The sequence below is a fragment of the Rosa chinensis genome, chromosome 5, assembly GCF_002994745.2.
Source record: "Rosa chinensis cultivar Old Blush chromosome 5, RchiOBHm-V2, whole genome shotgun sequence".
NCBI lineage: Eukaryota > Viridiplantae > Streptophyta > Magnoliopsida > Rosales > Rosaceae > Rosa > Rosa chinensis.
The window spans coordinates 7,882,172-7,899,190 of NC_037092.1; the positions used below are offsets into that span (position 1 = coordinate 7,882,172).

At 36.4% G+C, this 17,019-nt stretch overlaps 1 protein-coding gene across 7 annotated transcripts; it reads right to left on the reverse strand.

Moving 5' to 3' along the window:
- Positions 1 to 1,525: 1,525 nt before the first annotated feature.
- On the reverse strand, positions 1,526 to 4,527 carry LOC112202311. Of its 7 annotated transcripts, none has more exons than XR_005810884.1 (5): positions 4,285 to 4,527; positions 3,454 to 3,591; positions 3,121 to 3,215; positions 2,119 to 2,891; positions 1,526 to 1,729 (listed from the first exon to the last, which is right to left on the reverse strand). XR_005810884.1 is itself a non-coding variant. In XM_024343256.2 (5 exons), exons 1-4 carry the CDS (start codon positions 4,336 to 4,338, stop codon positions 2,702 to 2,704), a joined length of 477 nt encoding a protein of 158 aa, XP_024199024.1. In that variant the 5' UTR covers positions 4,339 to 4,527; the 3' UTR covers positions 1,526 to 2,370; positions 2,663 to 2,701. The 7 variants fall into 7 exon arrangements, 5 of the variants coding, with proteins under 5 accessions (XP_024199024.1, XP_024199023.1, XP_024199026.1 ...); XR_002937271.2 differs by having other exon boundaries at positions 1,526 to 1,734; XM_024343256.2 differs by having other exon boundaries at positions 1,526 to 2,370; positions 2,663 to 2,891.
- Between the last annotated feature and the right edge of the window lie 12,492 nt (positions 4,528 to 17,019).

A 17,019-nucleotide genomic window follows, 5' to 3' on the forward strand; every position in this document is an offset into this window, starting at 1 on the left:
GTGCAGCAATTCTTAACCAGCAAGAATTTGGGGATGGTTCAGAGGAATCAACTTATGTTGAAATTGCAACACCAGCGTCAGATGATCTTGATCTAAAGGTTGGTAGATCTGAAGATTAAAATGCCAATAACTCAGGGGCACGGGGAGGTGCACGTAATACTGAGAAGCCTTGTTCTTTGGGTGATTACCAGCTGGCTTCATGGGTAAGATGCTGGTGTACAGTAGTGGTGCTATCAAGCTGAAGCTAAGAGAAATGCTAACTGCCTCAATATTCACACAAATAGGGATTTACTTGAACAAATGTTTATTTATTTTCGCTACTTTTTATACCTCGTGATTAATTATTAAAATATTTATATTGTTTAACTGCTACTCTTTTTTTTTTTTTTGCAAATAAAATGGATAGACTTAGGTTCAGGTCGATCATAAATTATTATAGGATTTATTTTTGTATCCCTCACCAATATGTGTTCAACATATATTGCAGCGGAAGGGTATGTAACGGTCGTAAAGGTAGTACGGTTCAAGTTGGATAGATTAATCCGTCCATTGGTTTAAGCAAATTATCAAAGTCTTAATGATCATCAATTTGACTGAAAATTTACAGAGACGATCTATACATTAGTACCTAAAAACTTAACGGTCAAGATATGCATATGCGACCGAAAAGTGATCCTAAACTCTAAATGCGCACTTTAATTTCATAGTGAAGCTTCGCTTTAGATTAGATTTGTATGTACACGTATGTGTGTGTGTCTATATATATATATATATATATATATATGTATGTATATAATGGCAAGCAAACTTGAGAGTATGTAGCATGATTTGTTTGCATTGTAATTATGTTTTCCAAATAATACTCTTTGTCCTAATAATACAACTTCATGATTTCTCTACATCACTTTTCTTCAGCACAATAGATATAATTTTATTAACCTCTTCTGGTCCTCCCCATGATTCATATTAGTGCAACTTTGTTTTTTTTGGTCAAAATATTAGTGAATGAGTTAAACTTGGGGATTCATTTCAATCTCAAGTTGAAACAAATTTTGAGAATATTCTAGTGAGAATATGTAAATGGTTGCTAAGGGGTACACATTCATACTTCATAATACACAAAATCTGTATTTATATCATTGTAGTCATGTGTACTAACTTTATTACTTTGGCTCGCATGAGCCCTCGTTTTGGGCTGCTACGAATTTGAGAAGAAAAAGTTATGGGTGCCAAAACATACTATCAGGAAAATGTTGGATGAAAAACTATCAATTTTGAAACAATAAGTACGTTGCAATGCGTTTGTTCAGATTAACACGCCGAGAGTAACATAGAGAAGGCCTGAGGGGGTAGAAATCATATTCTTTGACAGAAAGTAAGTGGTAACTAGTAAGCATGTGTAATTGCCAGATAGAACAAAATGATTAAGAAAACTGCTTTGTAAATGTGATATGCACTTTGAAGTCCGCTCCAAGATTGCTGACGCAGTGTAGACCTTTCCGCTGAGGAAACTTCACTGCATGGCTTGTAACGTTGCCAACACGAGAAAATCAATCTACTATAAATCAAATGAGTTTACAGTATACAAGTAGTGTTGTTCACAACAATCACATTCACTTAGCAAACAGCTAACTTGTTTTACAACTGTTCTAACTCCTATTCAACTGTTCTAATCATCACACTATTCAAATAAGCCAATCTTCCAATCTTCCTTGCACTCAACGTCTCACTGATCTTGAGAATGAATTATGCATGGAAAAGAAACATATAACATGCAACGTGAGTTTTTCAGAAAATGATTTAAGTAAACATATGCAGCTCAACTACGATAAGTTTAGATATTCAAAAACTCTACCACATGAAATCAGTTTCAAAGCCTTTCATAAAGGAGCAAGACTCCCCCTTAATCAAATCTCTTTTTCATATCAAATAAGATAAACAAGGAAGGCTTTTACAACTGATTTCGATAATCAATTACGACTTCCTAATTTCTTACAAATCCAATCTCTATTTGGTAGACATCTCAAAAACCTTTTAACGCAGATACGTAGAACAAATCAATTAAAACCGATATGCAAAATCAATCCTAAATGTAAAATGATATGGAATGAATACCACCTTAAACTCAATATCAGTGAGAGTGATTCTTCTGGATTTCTCTTCCAGTCTTGCACGCCTCTTTGATTCCTTGAGTCACTGGGAAACTTGGAGAAGTCTTTTCCTAGTTTTATGCGACTTGTGCTCTCCTAGTAATCTTGGGAAAGTTATGTGTTGAAAGGTAATAGCCCAATATCCTTACAATCTCCCTCTTTGGGCCTTCTCATTCAACGTTGAGAATTCCCAGAGCATCCGACATTGATTAATCCAGTTCTATAAAAGTGGATATTTAGTAAGAAACAGAGACAATAAGCAGTTGTGATTTTGATAAGATAAGAAAGCAAAGTCTCCCTGCACACATGGTCAACATCATAAGTAAATAATAAACAAAAATGGAAACTAACAAACCATACTGACAAAAACACCAAGTTAACAGTAATATGTAATTATGCTAACGACTGAAAGATGTTTAATTATGAATTAGGAAGGCATAACCATATAGAGAAAAGTAACTAATGATGATTTGCATGCACTTATCGAGCCACGTACATTTAAAATCGTTTACCTTAATCCAAGTCACTGTATCCAACTATCCATCACTTTCTCAAGTGTTATCTTCATCTCCTGATAGTAATTCCTCATCTAGAGGATTATCATCGATAAAATCATCGTCACTTATGTTGCTTTGTTCAATATCTTTGCTACTCAAACCAACAATTTCAGGTTTGACATCTCTATTCATTTTGGATCCCCTGACATTTACCCTATCCACATCTCTATTCATTTTGGATCCCCTGACATTTACAAACAAACATTACCCTATAAATGGGCACTGAAAAATAACAATAACAAAGAAAAGTACGACTTGGTCTGTTTTAGTTTTATTCATGTAATATTTGGTTAGTTGTAGTCTTATTAAGTAAATCAAACATCTCAACTATTAAAGCAGAACATCAAGGGTATCAACAAAGTTCAATAATTATTTGATATGAATTTTATATGTAGTGAAAAAGATTCACATACCTCAGCTCCCAATTTCTAGTCAAGTTCCAGTAAAATGAGTACAAAGAGTTCAAAATGGCTTGGCTGTGCTCTGTTATCACGTTACTCCAGTAGATCTTGCATAAAGAGATAATAGAGTACCACTTAGGTTCAGAACCAGGTCTATTATACTATTTCAACAAGTGTTCAATATAGGGTAAATTAAATACTTAAACTCAAAATTTGACATGGACAAGCCCTTGCTGCAACGTCTAATGTAGATGATAGGCCTAGTACTTGTTTGATTTGAATCATTACCAGATAAGAATGCCAATGCCTACTTTTGGGAATGAAAGTTGTAAATGAGTTACTAACCTGCCAATGGGTATCCACAAAATCTAATATCTCTCGCACTTTATTCCTTAACTGAGTTTTTGACGCTGCTGGGAAGTTCTGTTGCAAAGCATGTAACACCTTATTGGTACTTTGGGAGCATGACTGAATGACAGACACCTGAAAATTGCAATAGCTTTTTCAGTAGCCAACTATGAAATGTCAAAACAAAGTTAAGTGCAATTTAAGATTAAACTATCCCCAATTCGATTGCTAGAAAAAAAACTATCTACAATTCCTACTAGTTCATATTAATCAAGCCACTTATCTAATACGCTAAAACTTCCGGAAGGATTTATGAATCCAAATGTAAAATGGCATGCACTACTTACTATTACAAAACTTGATACAGAACTTACTTCGGAAACAACACTGCACCAAAATGGAAAAGCAAACGAACATGGATTGATCAGAAATTTCTCAAGAAGAATCCTTATTCTCTAGAATAGAGTGAATGATTATATAATCTGATAGTGTAAATGCATTTTATGGGTCTGGCCTTCTGCCTCAGACTTGGTAGCATCATGGTCATTGATTACATAAACTAATAATGTAAATGCAACTATATAGTGGATCCTCTAGTGATTGGTTAACCTGGGAACTCACTGTCAAATTCAGAAAACCATAAACTACTTCTAGACATTGGAGAAACATAGGAAAACAAAACTGGGTCAGAAACATGAACACCAACGACCCAGAGCTTTAATCGAAAATTAGATCAAACCTTGAATGAAACAAAGCTTTAAATCAATGAAAAACGAATCGCGCAGAGAGAGAGAGAGAGAGAGAGAGAGAGAGAGAGAGAGAACGAACCTGAAGACGGAAACGAAAAACGAATCGGAGAATTTTCAGGAAGAGAACGAACATGAAGCAGAGAAGAAGAAGCTTCAAAGTGAGAGGAAGAGAGACTGGTTTGCGAGGATTAATGGGTTTGCAACTTTGTTTTGTGTTGGGAGAGGAGAAAACCCGAACAGAGATGAAGGCCAACCTGCTGCGCACCCTACACCCACCAAAAGAGGAAGACTAGACTCGTGGAGAGTTTTTTTTTTTTTTTGAGTTGGGTCGCGGAGAGTTATACTGCGGCAAAAGACTACACCTGTGTAAAATAAAGGAAAAGAAAAATAGATTCGTATTAAAAAAAAAATTTCAACAAATTGGAGGCAATTAATTTACAACATATATAGTTATTTACTATTTATTTTTTAATTAAAAAAATTTAGAAATATAATGAATTATTAAATTAAGTACCTTACGTCCCTTTCATAGTGGTATGGTTGAAAATCCAATGATATAGATTGCAACAGATATCTAAGTCAATCAAGTCAACGTAATTGGTTTCAATAAGAAATTATATTTAATATAAAATACTTTCTGAATTGAAAAACACAAACATCATTAGGCCTCTAAACCTTACGCCCCTCTCATAGTCGTGTGGTCGAAAATCGAATGGAAAAGATTGCAACAAATATCTAGGCCAGTCAAGTCACCTCAATTGGTTTCATAAGAAATTTGAAATTATATTCAATACAAAATGCTTTCCCAATTGAAAAGAAATCCCCTCTAAGTGTATATGTGAGGAAAAATTTTGTCAAAGAGTTCAAATTTGGTGAGAAGTAACTCTTCAAATACAAATTTGTGTGAGGAGAAATCTCTCATCTCCTCAAAGAGAATCTAGGTGAGAAGTATTCCTTTTGAAGGAAATCCAAGTAAAGAGTGGAATCGAAGTGAGGAGAAATCTTCTGAAAGAGAATCTGAGTGAAGAGTATTCCCTTTGAGGGAAATCCAAGTGAGGAATGGAATCCAAGTGAGGAGAAATATCCTAAAAGAGAATCTGGGTGAGAAGTATTCCTTTTAAGGGAAATCTGAGTGAGGAGTGGAATCCAGTTGAGGAAAAATTCCCTCAAGACGAATTTGGGTGAGGAGAATTCATGATGAAGCAATTTTAGCAAACAAAAATAAACTTGATGAAGTCATGTCTCAAAAAGTAACTCATTGTAATTTAAAAACTTGATGGAACCACCTATAATATCTTTTTGGACGTAAATGAAGTTAACATTCATATTTTGTTATATGTAAATCTAATATGTTGACATTCATATCACTAAAGTTGAAGAACTCGATCACACTTGTTAAGGTCGGACAATCTAGAGACTCAAATCTTCATTGCGCATTGGCTAAATTAAATGTCCGAGTAAATTTTAATTAAAGATAAATTAGATATGATAAATATAATTATGAAAAAATAATAAATATATAACCATACATCAGATGATCATAACCTTTTTTTTATTTAAATACCCCTTATACATACACAATGAAAACCACATTAATTTAAAAGGGTAAATAAGTAAAATTGGAGATTAGAAGTAATAAGGAAACCCCAAACCATGATTTGGTCCTACGCTACAGAAATTGGCAGATGGGAAGCGAGCCTTTGCACTAGGCTAATTGGCTCGTACCGGGCTGCTCTCAACTAAAATTGAATGCACGCAAGGTGTTTGTGAAAATGGCTCTGAGAACGTCCCTTGACCATTTTGAAGGATTTTTTTTTTCTTTCCTGATACTCACCCACTGGCGCTCTACGTTTTTGGGTTTTCATCCATTATTCATTTGCTTAATGTATGTGGTCTGCGTCTTGTAGCTCATGCATCACACAAGTATGTGCAAAATAAATTTTTGTGGCGACTATTTGATTGTGACCACCGACCTCCACCATATTGTGCCTTCTTATATTCATTTCGTCCCACCAAAAAAAAAAGTAAATAAAGCATAATATTTATTAACTTTGCTAAACCCCGCCAAAAATAAACTTCAATAAAACAAAAATATCACCAACATATTTAGAGGCAAAAAATTTCGTCCCTATTTCTTTTCGTCCAAATTTTGAAATTCAGCATAATTCCCCACTCAAATTTTTACCAAGTATTAACAAATTAGAAAAACATAGGAGACCAAATTAAATCCCATCCCTAATTGAAATTTATTTGTCTCTAATAGTGTTGAATGGACAATTCTGAACAACAAAACTTTTAGGGACAAAATCAAAAAATTTGTCCCTAATTATGTGTTTGGGGGACGAAAAATTGGTCTGTCCCAAAATTTTTTGTCTCTAAATGGGTTTTCTCTAGTAGTGAACACATAACTGTTTCATCTTTTATCCTGCAAATTAGACTTCACAGGTAGACACTAGCCAGGAAGATTTCAACCGACGCTCACACATTAACTTAGAACATAACTAGAAACCAAGAGTTAGACCAAAAGGTGTTACTTGGATCAAGGAATCAGTTTCCATCCTTTTCCAGATCCAAGTAAAATTTAAAGTACACCAAAATAAAATAAGCATCCAAAAGAGTTTGTGCTTATGCACTTACAGACCAAAATAAAAATAAAAAAACAAATTGTCCAAAGAAAAATAAAAGCAGAAATAAAATAAAGAAGAAGAAGGAAAAAAAAATTGTTTCTCTCCCCCTTTGAATGGGAAGGCCCTTCACTTGTCCTCCCGAAGCTTGGTGATCCGGTCATAGGTCTCCTCAGCAAGCAGGTCATCGCTGTCGTCACTGTCACACAGAGTAGCCACCGTACGTGCAGCCATGGTAGAGGGTCCAGGATCACCGCCAGCAAAGGCACTGGGAACCGGAGATGCGGCACGGGCCACAGCCTCTCGCCTAGGAAAACCAGGAGGATGACTTTGAATGTTCTGAACCTCCATAGCAAGATTGTTTAATGCAGTGTGGTAGCGGATCAGGGAGAAGTTCATATCAGAGATGTAGTCAATCATACAGGTGACCCGCCAATCAGTCACCATAATGCCATCACGAAGAGAGGAACGCAGATCATCAATGGAGGTGGTGAGGCTTTCCAGGGTGGCCACAGGTCGAGGGGCACGAGCAGGCTGGGATGGAGAGGAGTCGCCAGAAAACACCCTGGGAGAGCGACAAGGCAGAGGAGGGGGACTGCGGGTACGCTCATGAGTTGGACACCGATCACAGTATAAGTGAGGCTGGCGCGGGCAGCAGCCTGCCGGCTGTCTTCCTCCAGAGAGAGAGGAGATCGGCGCTGATTAACACCCAGGTGACTTTGGTTCAAACCATGATGAGGATGAAAGAAGCGGAAAGTGTTGGTTTGAAGCGACACTTTAAGAGAACAACCCTAAAAGAAACTGACAGAGACAACAGATGCTTTATAGAGAGAGATATTAGGGTTAGAGAATCCAAGAGACAAATCAGTTAAACATAGCTTCTCCAAGAAGGAGAAGAGTTATGACATTGTAAAGTTCCGAGAAATACGCATGCAAATTGAAATCTCCCCCTAAAATCCTACTTTGTCAGAAGAAAATAACCATAAGACAAAGATTATTTAAGGAGGAACTATAAAAACCATGTATATTCATGTAGCTAAGTATTAAGGAACATATAATTGTCACACCTTTGAATGAGAAAATCAAGCATAGATGAGGTATAGAGAGACACATAACCTTCAACAAAAGACTCAGATTTCAGCGAAAAAACACTCCCATGATGTATTCCATTAACAAAGAAGAGTGAGACTCAAGGTGACTTTTCAAGCAGGTAACTAGCGAAATATGTGAACATAAAAATAGATGGGGCCTGGAGATATCTTTAGTGCAGAAGTGTAGTGACGTAGATGAACTGAGAACAATGAGCTTCACTTAAAGATTTGCATAACAGGAACTGATTCATTGACATTTCATTTTGAGCAAGTAGAACTCATGTAGCAAGGTACATCTCAACAACTCCCAGATCAGTTGATCTCAGGGTGCTGAGCATAACAAGGATGCTTGACAAGACAAACCTCGAGTTACTACTTGTATTGACAGTGTATATCACTGTATAAGATCGGACCATCTCGTTTCTTGCAAACCTTGGAAAGTTCACCACAACCAGGACCTGATTACTTTGAGAGGTGATATACTGAGTCCCTAGTCTCGTTTCTTACAAACCTTGGAAAGTTCACCACAATCAAGATCTAATTACTTTGAGAGAAGGGATACTTTACTTTGTGCAGCCTGTCTGAATTTTGAAGCAGGTCACATACGTCAACAACAACCTTAACACACTAAACAAATGACATACCACCACTTATAACTATGAGTGAGTGCAGAGAGTAATTGATTGAGAGAGTAAGAGTGAATACACAATCAATGTCCAGAATAAGACATGGTAATGACATAACACTAAAAATATAAGCAACCTTGAAGAGAAGTGTGCAAAGTACTCTAAGTTCAGGATTTCCTGACTAATAGAAGACAAATATTTGGCTACCTTAATACTTAGAACATATGCCAATGGCATTCCTCAATAACTCAAACCTAGCTATGTCAAGTGGCTTTGTGAATAGATCAGCAAGTCGACTTCCTGTGGGGTCAAAGCTTAACTCAAGAATTTTTTGTTCAACTAAGTCTCGAATGAAGTGATATCTGAGATCAATGTGCTTAGTTCTAGAGTGTTGAACATGATTCTTGATGATATTTATGGCACTGGAATTATCACAGAAGATAGCCAACTTACCTTGAGAAATTCTGTAATCCTTGAGCATTTGCTTCATCCAAAGCATTTGAGTACAACAGCTGCCAGCAGCAACATATTCAGCTTGAGCAGTAGACAGGGAAATACAGTTTTGTTTCTTGCTGTGCCAAGCAACAAGATTGTTTCCAACAAAGAAGCAGCCCCAAGAGGTGCTTTTTCTGTCCTTCAAATTTCCTCCTCAATCCGCATCTGAGTATCTTGCAACTTCCATGTTAGTGTCGAAGATTTAAAAAATACCACAGTTAACCATACCTGAAACATATCGGATGATCCTTTTGACAGCTTCCAGGTGTGATTCTTTGGGATTAGCTTGAAATCGACCACATACTCCCACACTGTAAGAGATGTCAGGTCTGCTAGCAGTGAGATAGAGTAAGCTTCCAATCATGCTTCGATAGAGTGTGGGATCCACTGATTTTCCATCCTGGTCTTCGCTCAACTTGATAGTGGTGCTCATGGGATTGTTCACTAGCTTCTTTGATTCAAGACCAAATTTCTTGATCAGATTCTCAGTGTATTTGGTTTGAGAGAGAAATAGACCTGTATCAAGCTGCTTTACTTGCAATCCAAGGAAAAATGTTAGTTCACCACACATGCTCATTTCAAATTCACTTTCCATAACATATTGAAATTCTTTGACAAGGGATTTAGATGTAGAGCCAAAAACAATGTCATCAACATACACTTGGGCAATGATAATGTCATTTTTTACTTGTTTTACAAATAAAATTTTATCAATTGACCCTCTAGTATACCCTTTTCCCATAAGATGAGTAGAAAGCTTCTCATCCCAGGCTCGAGGAGCTTGCTTCAGACCATACAAGGCTTTCTTAAGTCGGTAGATATGGTCCAAGTTATATGGATCTTTGAAACCTGAAGGTTGTTCCACATAAACCTCTTCTTGCAAGATCCCATTTAGAAATGCAGTTTTGACATCCATTTGGAACAGTTTGAACCTGAGATGACACGCTACAGACAAGAGTAATCTCACAGATTCTAATCTAGCAACAAGAGCAAAAGTTTCATCAAAATTAAGACCTTCAACCTATGAGTAACCCTGAGCCACTAACCTAGCTTTGTTTCTAATGACATTCCTTTTTTCATCACTTTTGTTTCCGAAAACCCACTTAGTGCCTATGACATTGCAATTTCCAGGTCTTGGTACCAAGTACCACATATCATTCCTAGTAAATTGGTTCAACTCTTCCTGCATAGCACTGATCCAGTCATCATCCAACAAGGCTTCTTTGACATTCTTTGGTTCAATTAGGGAAACAAAACCACACTGGGATATGATATTCATAGTGATTAGATTTTCAGTGATAAAACAAAGCAATGCATTGTCTCGACTTACCTCATTCAGACTTACCTGTGGAGTAGTTTGGCTTCTAGTTTTGAGGCCATCGGATATTTTTCCAATGACATCTTGACTAGAGTGATCCTTCTGAACTTGTTTGAATCCCCTTTTCATTTGAGGATATGGCTCAAAGATGCTATCAACATTTTCTTCTTTTTCATAAGTAGATGATGTGTCTTATGAACCTGAACTTGACGATAGTGATGTGTCTGCATAGACATCCTCCTGTCTAATATAATAATCATCAATAGACACGTTAATAAATTTCATAACAATCCTAGTTCGTTTGTTATAAACTCTATATGCTCAACTACTGACAAAATACCTAAGGAAAATACCATCATCACTTCTTGCATCAAATTTACCTAGTTGCTCTCGATCTCGCAAGATATAGAATGGACTTCCAAAAACACGGAAGTGTCTGATACACTAAAAACTAGCGCACAATTTAACCCTGAAAAATATCATCATTAGTATATGGTAAATATGGATCGTTCTAACTGGGGATTGAGGGTACACCTGTAATTGTAAAAACAAATAAAGAATTAATAAAAGTATAAAGTAAAAATTTACAAAAAGAATATATACAAATCACGAAATAAAAGGGGGGTTTAAGAATTAGGGTTTGAAAATTAAAATAACAAAAGAAAGAAAATACAAAAACACATGTACAAGAATGAAATGTAAGAAACAAAGATCAAAACCAATTCCATACGATTAAACTCAATTCAAATCCTATAATTGATCATCTAAGTCATGAGAAAGAAGTTGATCATGTGAAACATTCGACGCAAACGATTTCCCATATTTTACTTTCCTTTACTAATTAACCTAAGTGAAAGCACCTAGATCAATCCTATTCCACATGCAATCAAAGTCTAGAAAGCTAGCTAATCAAAACATGTTCAATGCAAGAAGCATAGAGAAAGGTTATCAACTTAAGTGCACAACCTGGTATGAATAAGTTCACCTATTTGCAATACTCTTCAATTGAATTTGACATTTGTCCAAAGCCTTTACTACTTGTGATTTAGGTTCACAAAACTATTAGGTGAATCGTTTACCTAAATCTAGCACCAATTACATGCAAATCCTATAAGTGTCGACCCAAATAAGATAAACATATAAAAGTTTTCTGTCAAGCAAATTCAATCGAACAAACTCACATAAGCAACTTAGAATCACAATTATAGAATTCGAAAACTTTATTTAAACATAGAAATTGGGCTTAAATTTTGCTCTAAACGTTATTGTTAACTAGAAACAAATTCATACGAAATCAAACAAGGAAATCAAAAGATTACAAGGAAAAAGAATGAATTACACCGTGAGTTAGAGATGAAGATAAAGAGCTTGAAACGTTGGAATCTTGAATCTTGGAAACAAGTCTTCAAGGTGGATGATGGAGGTAGATCTTCATGGCTCCTTCTTCTTCTTCCTCTCCTTGCTTGAAGACGCAGAACTTGCAACTAGAGAGTGGAGAGGGAGGGAGAGCTTATAACGTTATGGAGGATTTTCTGAAAGTGTGTGTGTAAACATCTAGCATAGGGGGGTTTATATAGGGGGACGGCCAAGCTTCATGATCCTTCTTTTAATTTCCCAATGAATTAATCTGACAATACCACACAGCTTCGACCAATCATATAGCGCCACGTCAGCTCTGTTGTGTCATCCAACCAATCAAAAAGCTCCAAAATCAATCCCTAATATATTGTTGCCAAATTTTTAAGGATTATTTCTGATTTTATTCATAAATTTTGGCCAAATATCTAGGCATGAACCTAGACAATGTATCTGGACACATTTTGGACTTTTTCTCCCTTAAATCTCTCCATGGCTTTATCCTTAATGTCCTCCCCTTGATTTTCTCTTGATTTTCACATTAATACTGCAGAATTTTAATTCCTTAATTTCAGCCAACATATCTTGAGGGAATTGAGGAACGAATCTGGACTTGTTTTTAGCCTTTTCTTGTTGCACAATCCCTTGAAACTCTCCCAAGATTTTCTCAACGTAATCTCCTTGATTTTCACATTATGTCCATCATTTCCCATGGCAAAAATCAGATTTAATCTCCCAAAATATCTCCAACGTCATCTTCAAGCCATGTGGTCTCTTAATGCCTTCAGGTTTCCTACCCTCATCAGGGTTCTTGAGTTGACTAGGATTCCTAGTCGGACCAGGAAAACTCCATTTCTTCATTTCAGCTCATTTCTGCTTGTTTGCTCTTTGGGACCTAAAAATAGAAACTTTTACTAAAATTACTAAAAATAGAAACTTCCTAAAAAAGAAGGATTTATTTAAGGAAATAACTAAGTAAATATGAGGAAATAACAATTAAAACGTTGCATTAAAATGCTCCTATCAGTACCCTATTTTCGGTTTCTTACCCTTCCACAGCTCATATGCTGTTTGTTTAGTACCAGGTCTCAAGAAGACTTTGTTGATAGTGTAACATGCGGTGCTAATTGCTTCAGCCCAGAAATTTGTGCTTAGACCTGCAGAATGTATCGTGACTCTTGCCATGTCCAGCAGCACTCTATTCTTGCATTCAATTATTCCATTCTGTTATGGAGTGATAGGAGCTGAAAACTCATGAGAAACACCTAACTCATGGAAGTAGTTAGCAAAGCAGCATTTTTGAATTCAGTGCCATTATCAAACCTTACTCTTATCAAGCACATATTTGTGGATTGTTTTTCAATTAACATTCTCTGACTTAACCCTTTGAAGGATTCAAAAGTTTCAGCTTTGTCTCTTAAGAAATTAACCCAAGTATACCTGGAAAAATCATCGACTACAACTAGCATGTATTTCTTACCTCCAATGCTCTCTGTTTGAGCTGGTCCCATAATATCCATATGAAGCAGCTCCAACACTCTTGTGGTAGTTGCAGAGTTTATTGCCTTATGGGGAGACTTGGTTTGCTTTCCAGTATTGCATCCTCCGCATATCTTGTCAGTCTTACCACTTAGAGCTGGTAGACCCCTTACACACTGTTTGGTGGATAGTTTGAGTAGATCCTAATAGTTCACATGTCCCAATCTTCTGTGCCATGTTTCACAGGTCTCTTCAGCATATCTTACAGAGAAGCAAGCCTGTACATTCAAAGATTCATTAGCTTGAATGTGATAACAATTATCTAATGATCTCTTACCTCCCATAATATTTTCACCCCTTTTATCGAGGACCACACATCTTTGCTTGTTGAACCAAACATCCTCATAATCATCAGTCAAGTGACTGACACTTATTAGATTAACAGTTAGACCTTCAACATACAGGACATTTTTGAGATTAGGAATTCTAGGAGTATTGACAATTCCTCGTGCAAGAATTTTAGTTTTCCTCCCATCACCGAAAGTAACTGAGCCAGTAGTGCATTCATCTTGAAATGAGGAAAACCAAGCCTTATCCCCAATCATGTGTCTAGAACAACCACTGTCAACATACCAGAAATCCTTTTGCTTGTCTGCCAAGGAAGTAAGTGCTACCAGGCAAGTTGCTTCAATATGTGATGAAGAAATATTTGTACTTACACATGCCATAAGACAGTTAGCATTAATGGGGTCAAATGAATCAATGTGATTAGGAGAACAATTATTCAATTCCTTTCTAATCCAGACATGTTTATTTACAGTGTGCATGTTTGCCTTGGTAATCAAATCAGTCAGTTTATTAATAAGGACTTTTTGTTCTTTGAGTTCACAATGCAATGACTCTACTGATAGCTTTTCTTCTCCAGATGAGGGCAATCTAAGTCTCTCATTACACCTAAGTCTAATATGTCCCAATTTACCACAGTAGTGACATGTAGGAACAAAAGACCTAAAAGTTGAGTACCTGTTCTGATCAGTTACAGTTCCCTGGTCCATCCTTACCTGAGTGACATTCTGAAGAGATTTTGGTTTCTTGTCAACTTTTGTCCTGGGTCTTGTGGTAGTGTCCTTGATGACCATAGTGATTGGATTACCTTTCTCCACTACTGGATTCGTTTCTCTCACAAAGCGTGTACTTTTGGAACCTTCTCCAGAATATCCAAGTCCAAATGTATCATGATGGGCTTTTCCTGAACTAAATAACTTTGATGCAGTGTCAGAACTTATCTCAAACTTTGTGAACTTCTCTTGAGTGGACTTCAGTTCTTCCTGCAATGATTCATTTTCAGTTAATAGGTTTAAGTTTAAAGCATGTTGTCCTTTTACCTCAAGTTCAAGTATCTTGACTTTGTTCTTGAGCTCTGCACATTCATTCTTCCAAGTCTGAGAATTGTTGTTGCTTTGTGAGCTGCGTAATTCATCTGCAAGCTTGATTTTTTCTTGTTCCCATGTGATTTGAGAAGTTATCCACATGAGCTCCAACTTATCTTTCTCAGCCGTCAATATCTCAACCTTATCTTCCAAACTTGCATTTTTGAGCAGTGTGGCTTTTGATGCTTTATAGAGTTGTTTACAGCAGCCAGTGGTCTCGTCATCTGAGAATCCTTCATCACTCTCAGATTCACGTGAGAAAGATGACACGAAAGCTAGATTTTCAACCTCTTGAGTTTCCCCATCACTCCATGTCGAGAGAAGAGATTTGTTATTGCTATTGATTCCATGCTTCATGTTACCACAATCAGTAGAAATATGGCCGTAGCCACCACATTCATAGCATTTTATTTTTCCAAAATTATTTCCTTTAAAATTTCCTTTCCCACTTTTAGCATTGTTATCACTGCTACCACTACTGACAAAGTTTCTCCTGGGAGCATTGAAATTTTGATAAGAGGATTTATTTCTAAGGAACTTTTTGAATTCTTTAGTCAGAAGAGCAAGATCAAGTGGTTCATCTCCCTCTTCTGTCCCTTTTACAGCCTTGAAGGCTACACCTTTGGATTTCTTTTCAGATTTCAGTCTTAGTTCATACGTTTTGACATGTCCAATCAGTTCATCCAAAGGATAGTCATCAATATCAAAAGAATCCTCAATACTAGTGACCTTAGAATGAAACTTCTCGGGCAAGTGATTACACACATTTATATACGTGTAATTATATCTGAAACACTATAATTAAGCTAATCCTCATATCAATTATTCTGTAATTAATCCACTTTTATTTATATTGTAGTAAATAAGCGGAGTTGTGAATTTCGGAAGAAGTTGTGCGAAATTTGAGCAAAATGGGGTTTCCGACAAAAGGACGAAAGTCAAGCTTGAGTCAAGTACATTGAAAGGAGTTACAGCAGAATTAATTAAACTAATTAATTTTAGTTTAATTGGAGAATGGGGACAGCTTAACAATTAATTAAACCAATTTGGTTTAATTAACCAAAAAGGGAGTTGCGCACTGTTTTCTACTTTTCCTTTTTGGCTTAATTAAGTTGCCCAACTGCATCACTTCTTTGTGGCTTAATTAAGTTACATAGTCGCACCATCTTTTAGTCATTCTCTTCTGCCACACGCGACTTAATCCATTCTTTCCTTTGCCTCTCTCCCTCTCTTATGCTGCCACGTTACCACATCTTATCTAATCCTCTCTTCTTCCTTCTTCTCTATAGCCGCAGACCCCCAAATCCATTTTCTTTTTCTTCTCACTCAACAGTGCCGCAACACACACCAGCAAACCCTATTCCCTCTTCCACACCAATTTTCATCACCTCACCAAGATTTCATCACCTCGCCAAGATTTCCTCACCAAGATTCCATCACCTCACCAAGAACCTCCTCACCCAATTTATCATTCTCCATCATTTTCCAAAGAAAATCAAAGGGCTTTTACTACCCACATCATCAATTGCTCATCAACACAAGGAGATTTTACTTTTGGTAAAGAGTAGGGGCTTAATTTCAAGTTGGGTTCATGTTTGCCTATAGCAAATTGTGAGCCTAGCTTGTATTCCCTCTCTCCTCTATCATTTCTCCTAATTTCTTATGTATTTGATGATGTATTTGAGTATGGGTAGTGAGTAGTTCAATTTTGGGAGTTAGGGTTGTGAAACCCTAACTCATCTTGTATAAATATTTATGCTTTAATTTTAATAAATGCAATTTCCATTGTGTATGCTTTAAATATGAATTTATTGGTCCTTAGAAGCATGTTTCTAGGCTTTTGACCCCTTTGAAATTATGTTGTGGGCAATTGTGATGAGTAGATTGATAAATTGACAACTTATTGGTCTTGTTGCATCTAGGATTTAAGTGGGGTAACCATTAGCTAGCTTAATTATAGCTAAGCTTACTTGAGTCTCTATGATCTTGCTCTCTAAGCCTCTAATTTTGGATATTGCGGCCTTAACCGGCATAATGCCCAAATTAGAGAGTTGATTGTGGCCTTAACCGGCATAATCAATACACCGAAAGGATAATTGGTTTAGTAGCCTTAACTGGTACTAGATACGGGACTCGACACATATAGGAAATGCATGCATTTGTGAAATTGGCATCTATGTTTACAAGATAGTTAGTGTGAATCACCTGACACTCCCATGCTCCCATTAATTTGAAATCCGAATTTAATTTCTTGTTTGATTATTAGTTGTTTGCTTTTATTTTAGTTTGCATTTAATTTAGTTAATTCTCAATTCAAAACTCCCAAACAAAATTTCACCCTCCATTGTGCATAACTCATTTGGGCTACAAGTTAGTGGCTTTGATTAGTCTTAGT

What these genes read in the sequence shown, in the direction of transcription:
- LOC112202311 (XM_024343256.2), bottom strand. Translation starts at nt 4,338, where the DNA reads ATGTTCGTTCTCTTCCTGAAAATTCTCCGATTCGTTTTTCGTTTCCGT. An exon ending in TTTTTCGTTTCCGTCTTCAG is followed by an intron (nt 3,592 to 4,284) that starts GTTCGTTCTCTC and finishes TGCAATTTTCAG; the next exon opens with GTGTCTGTCATTCAGTCATG. An exon ending in ACTAGAAATTGGGAGCTGAG is followed by an intron (nt 2,892 to 3,120) that starts GTATGTGAATCT and finishes TGTAAATGTCAG; the next exon opens with GGGATCCAAAATGAATAGAG.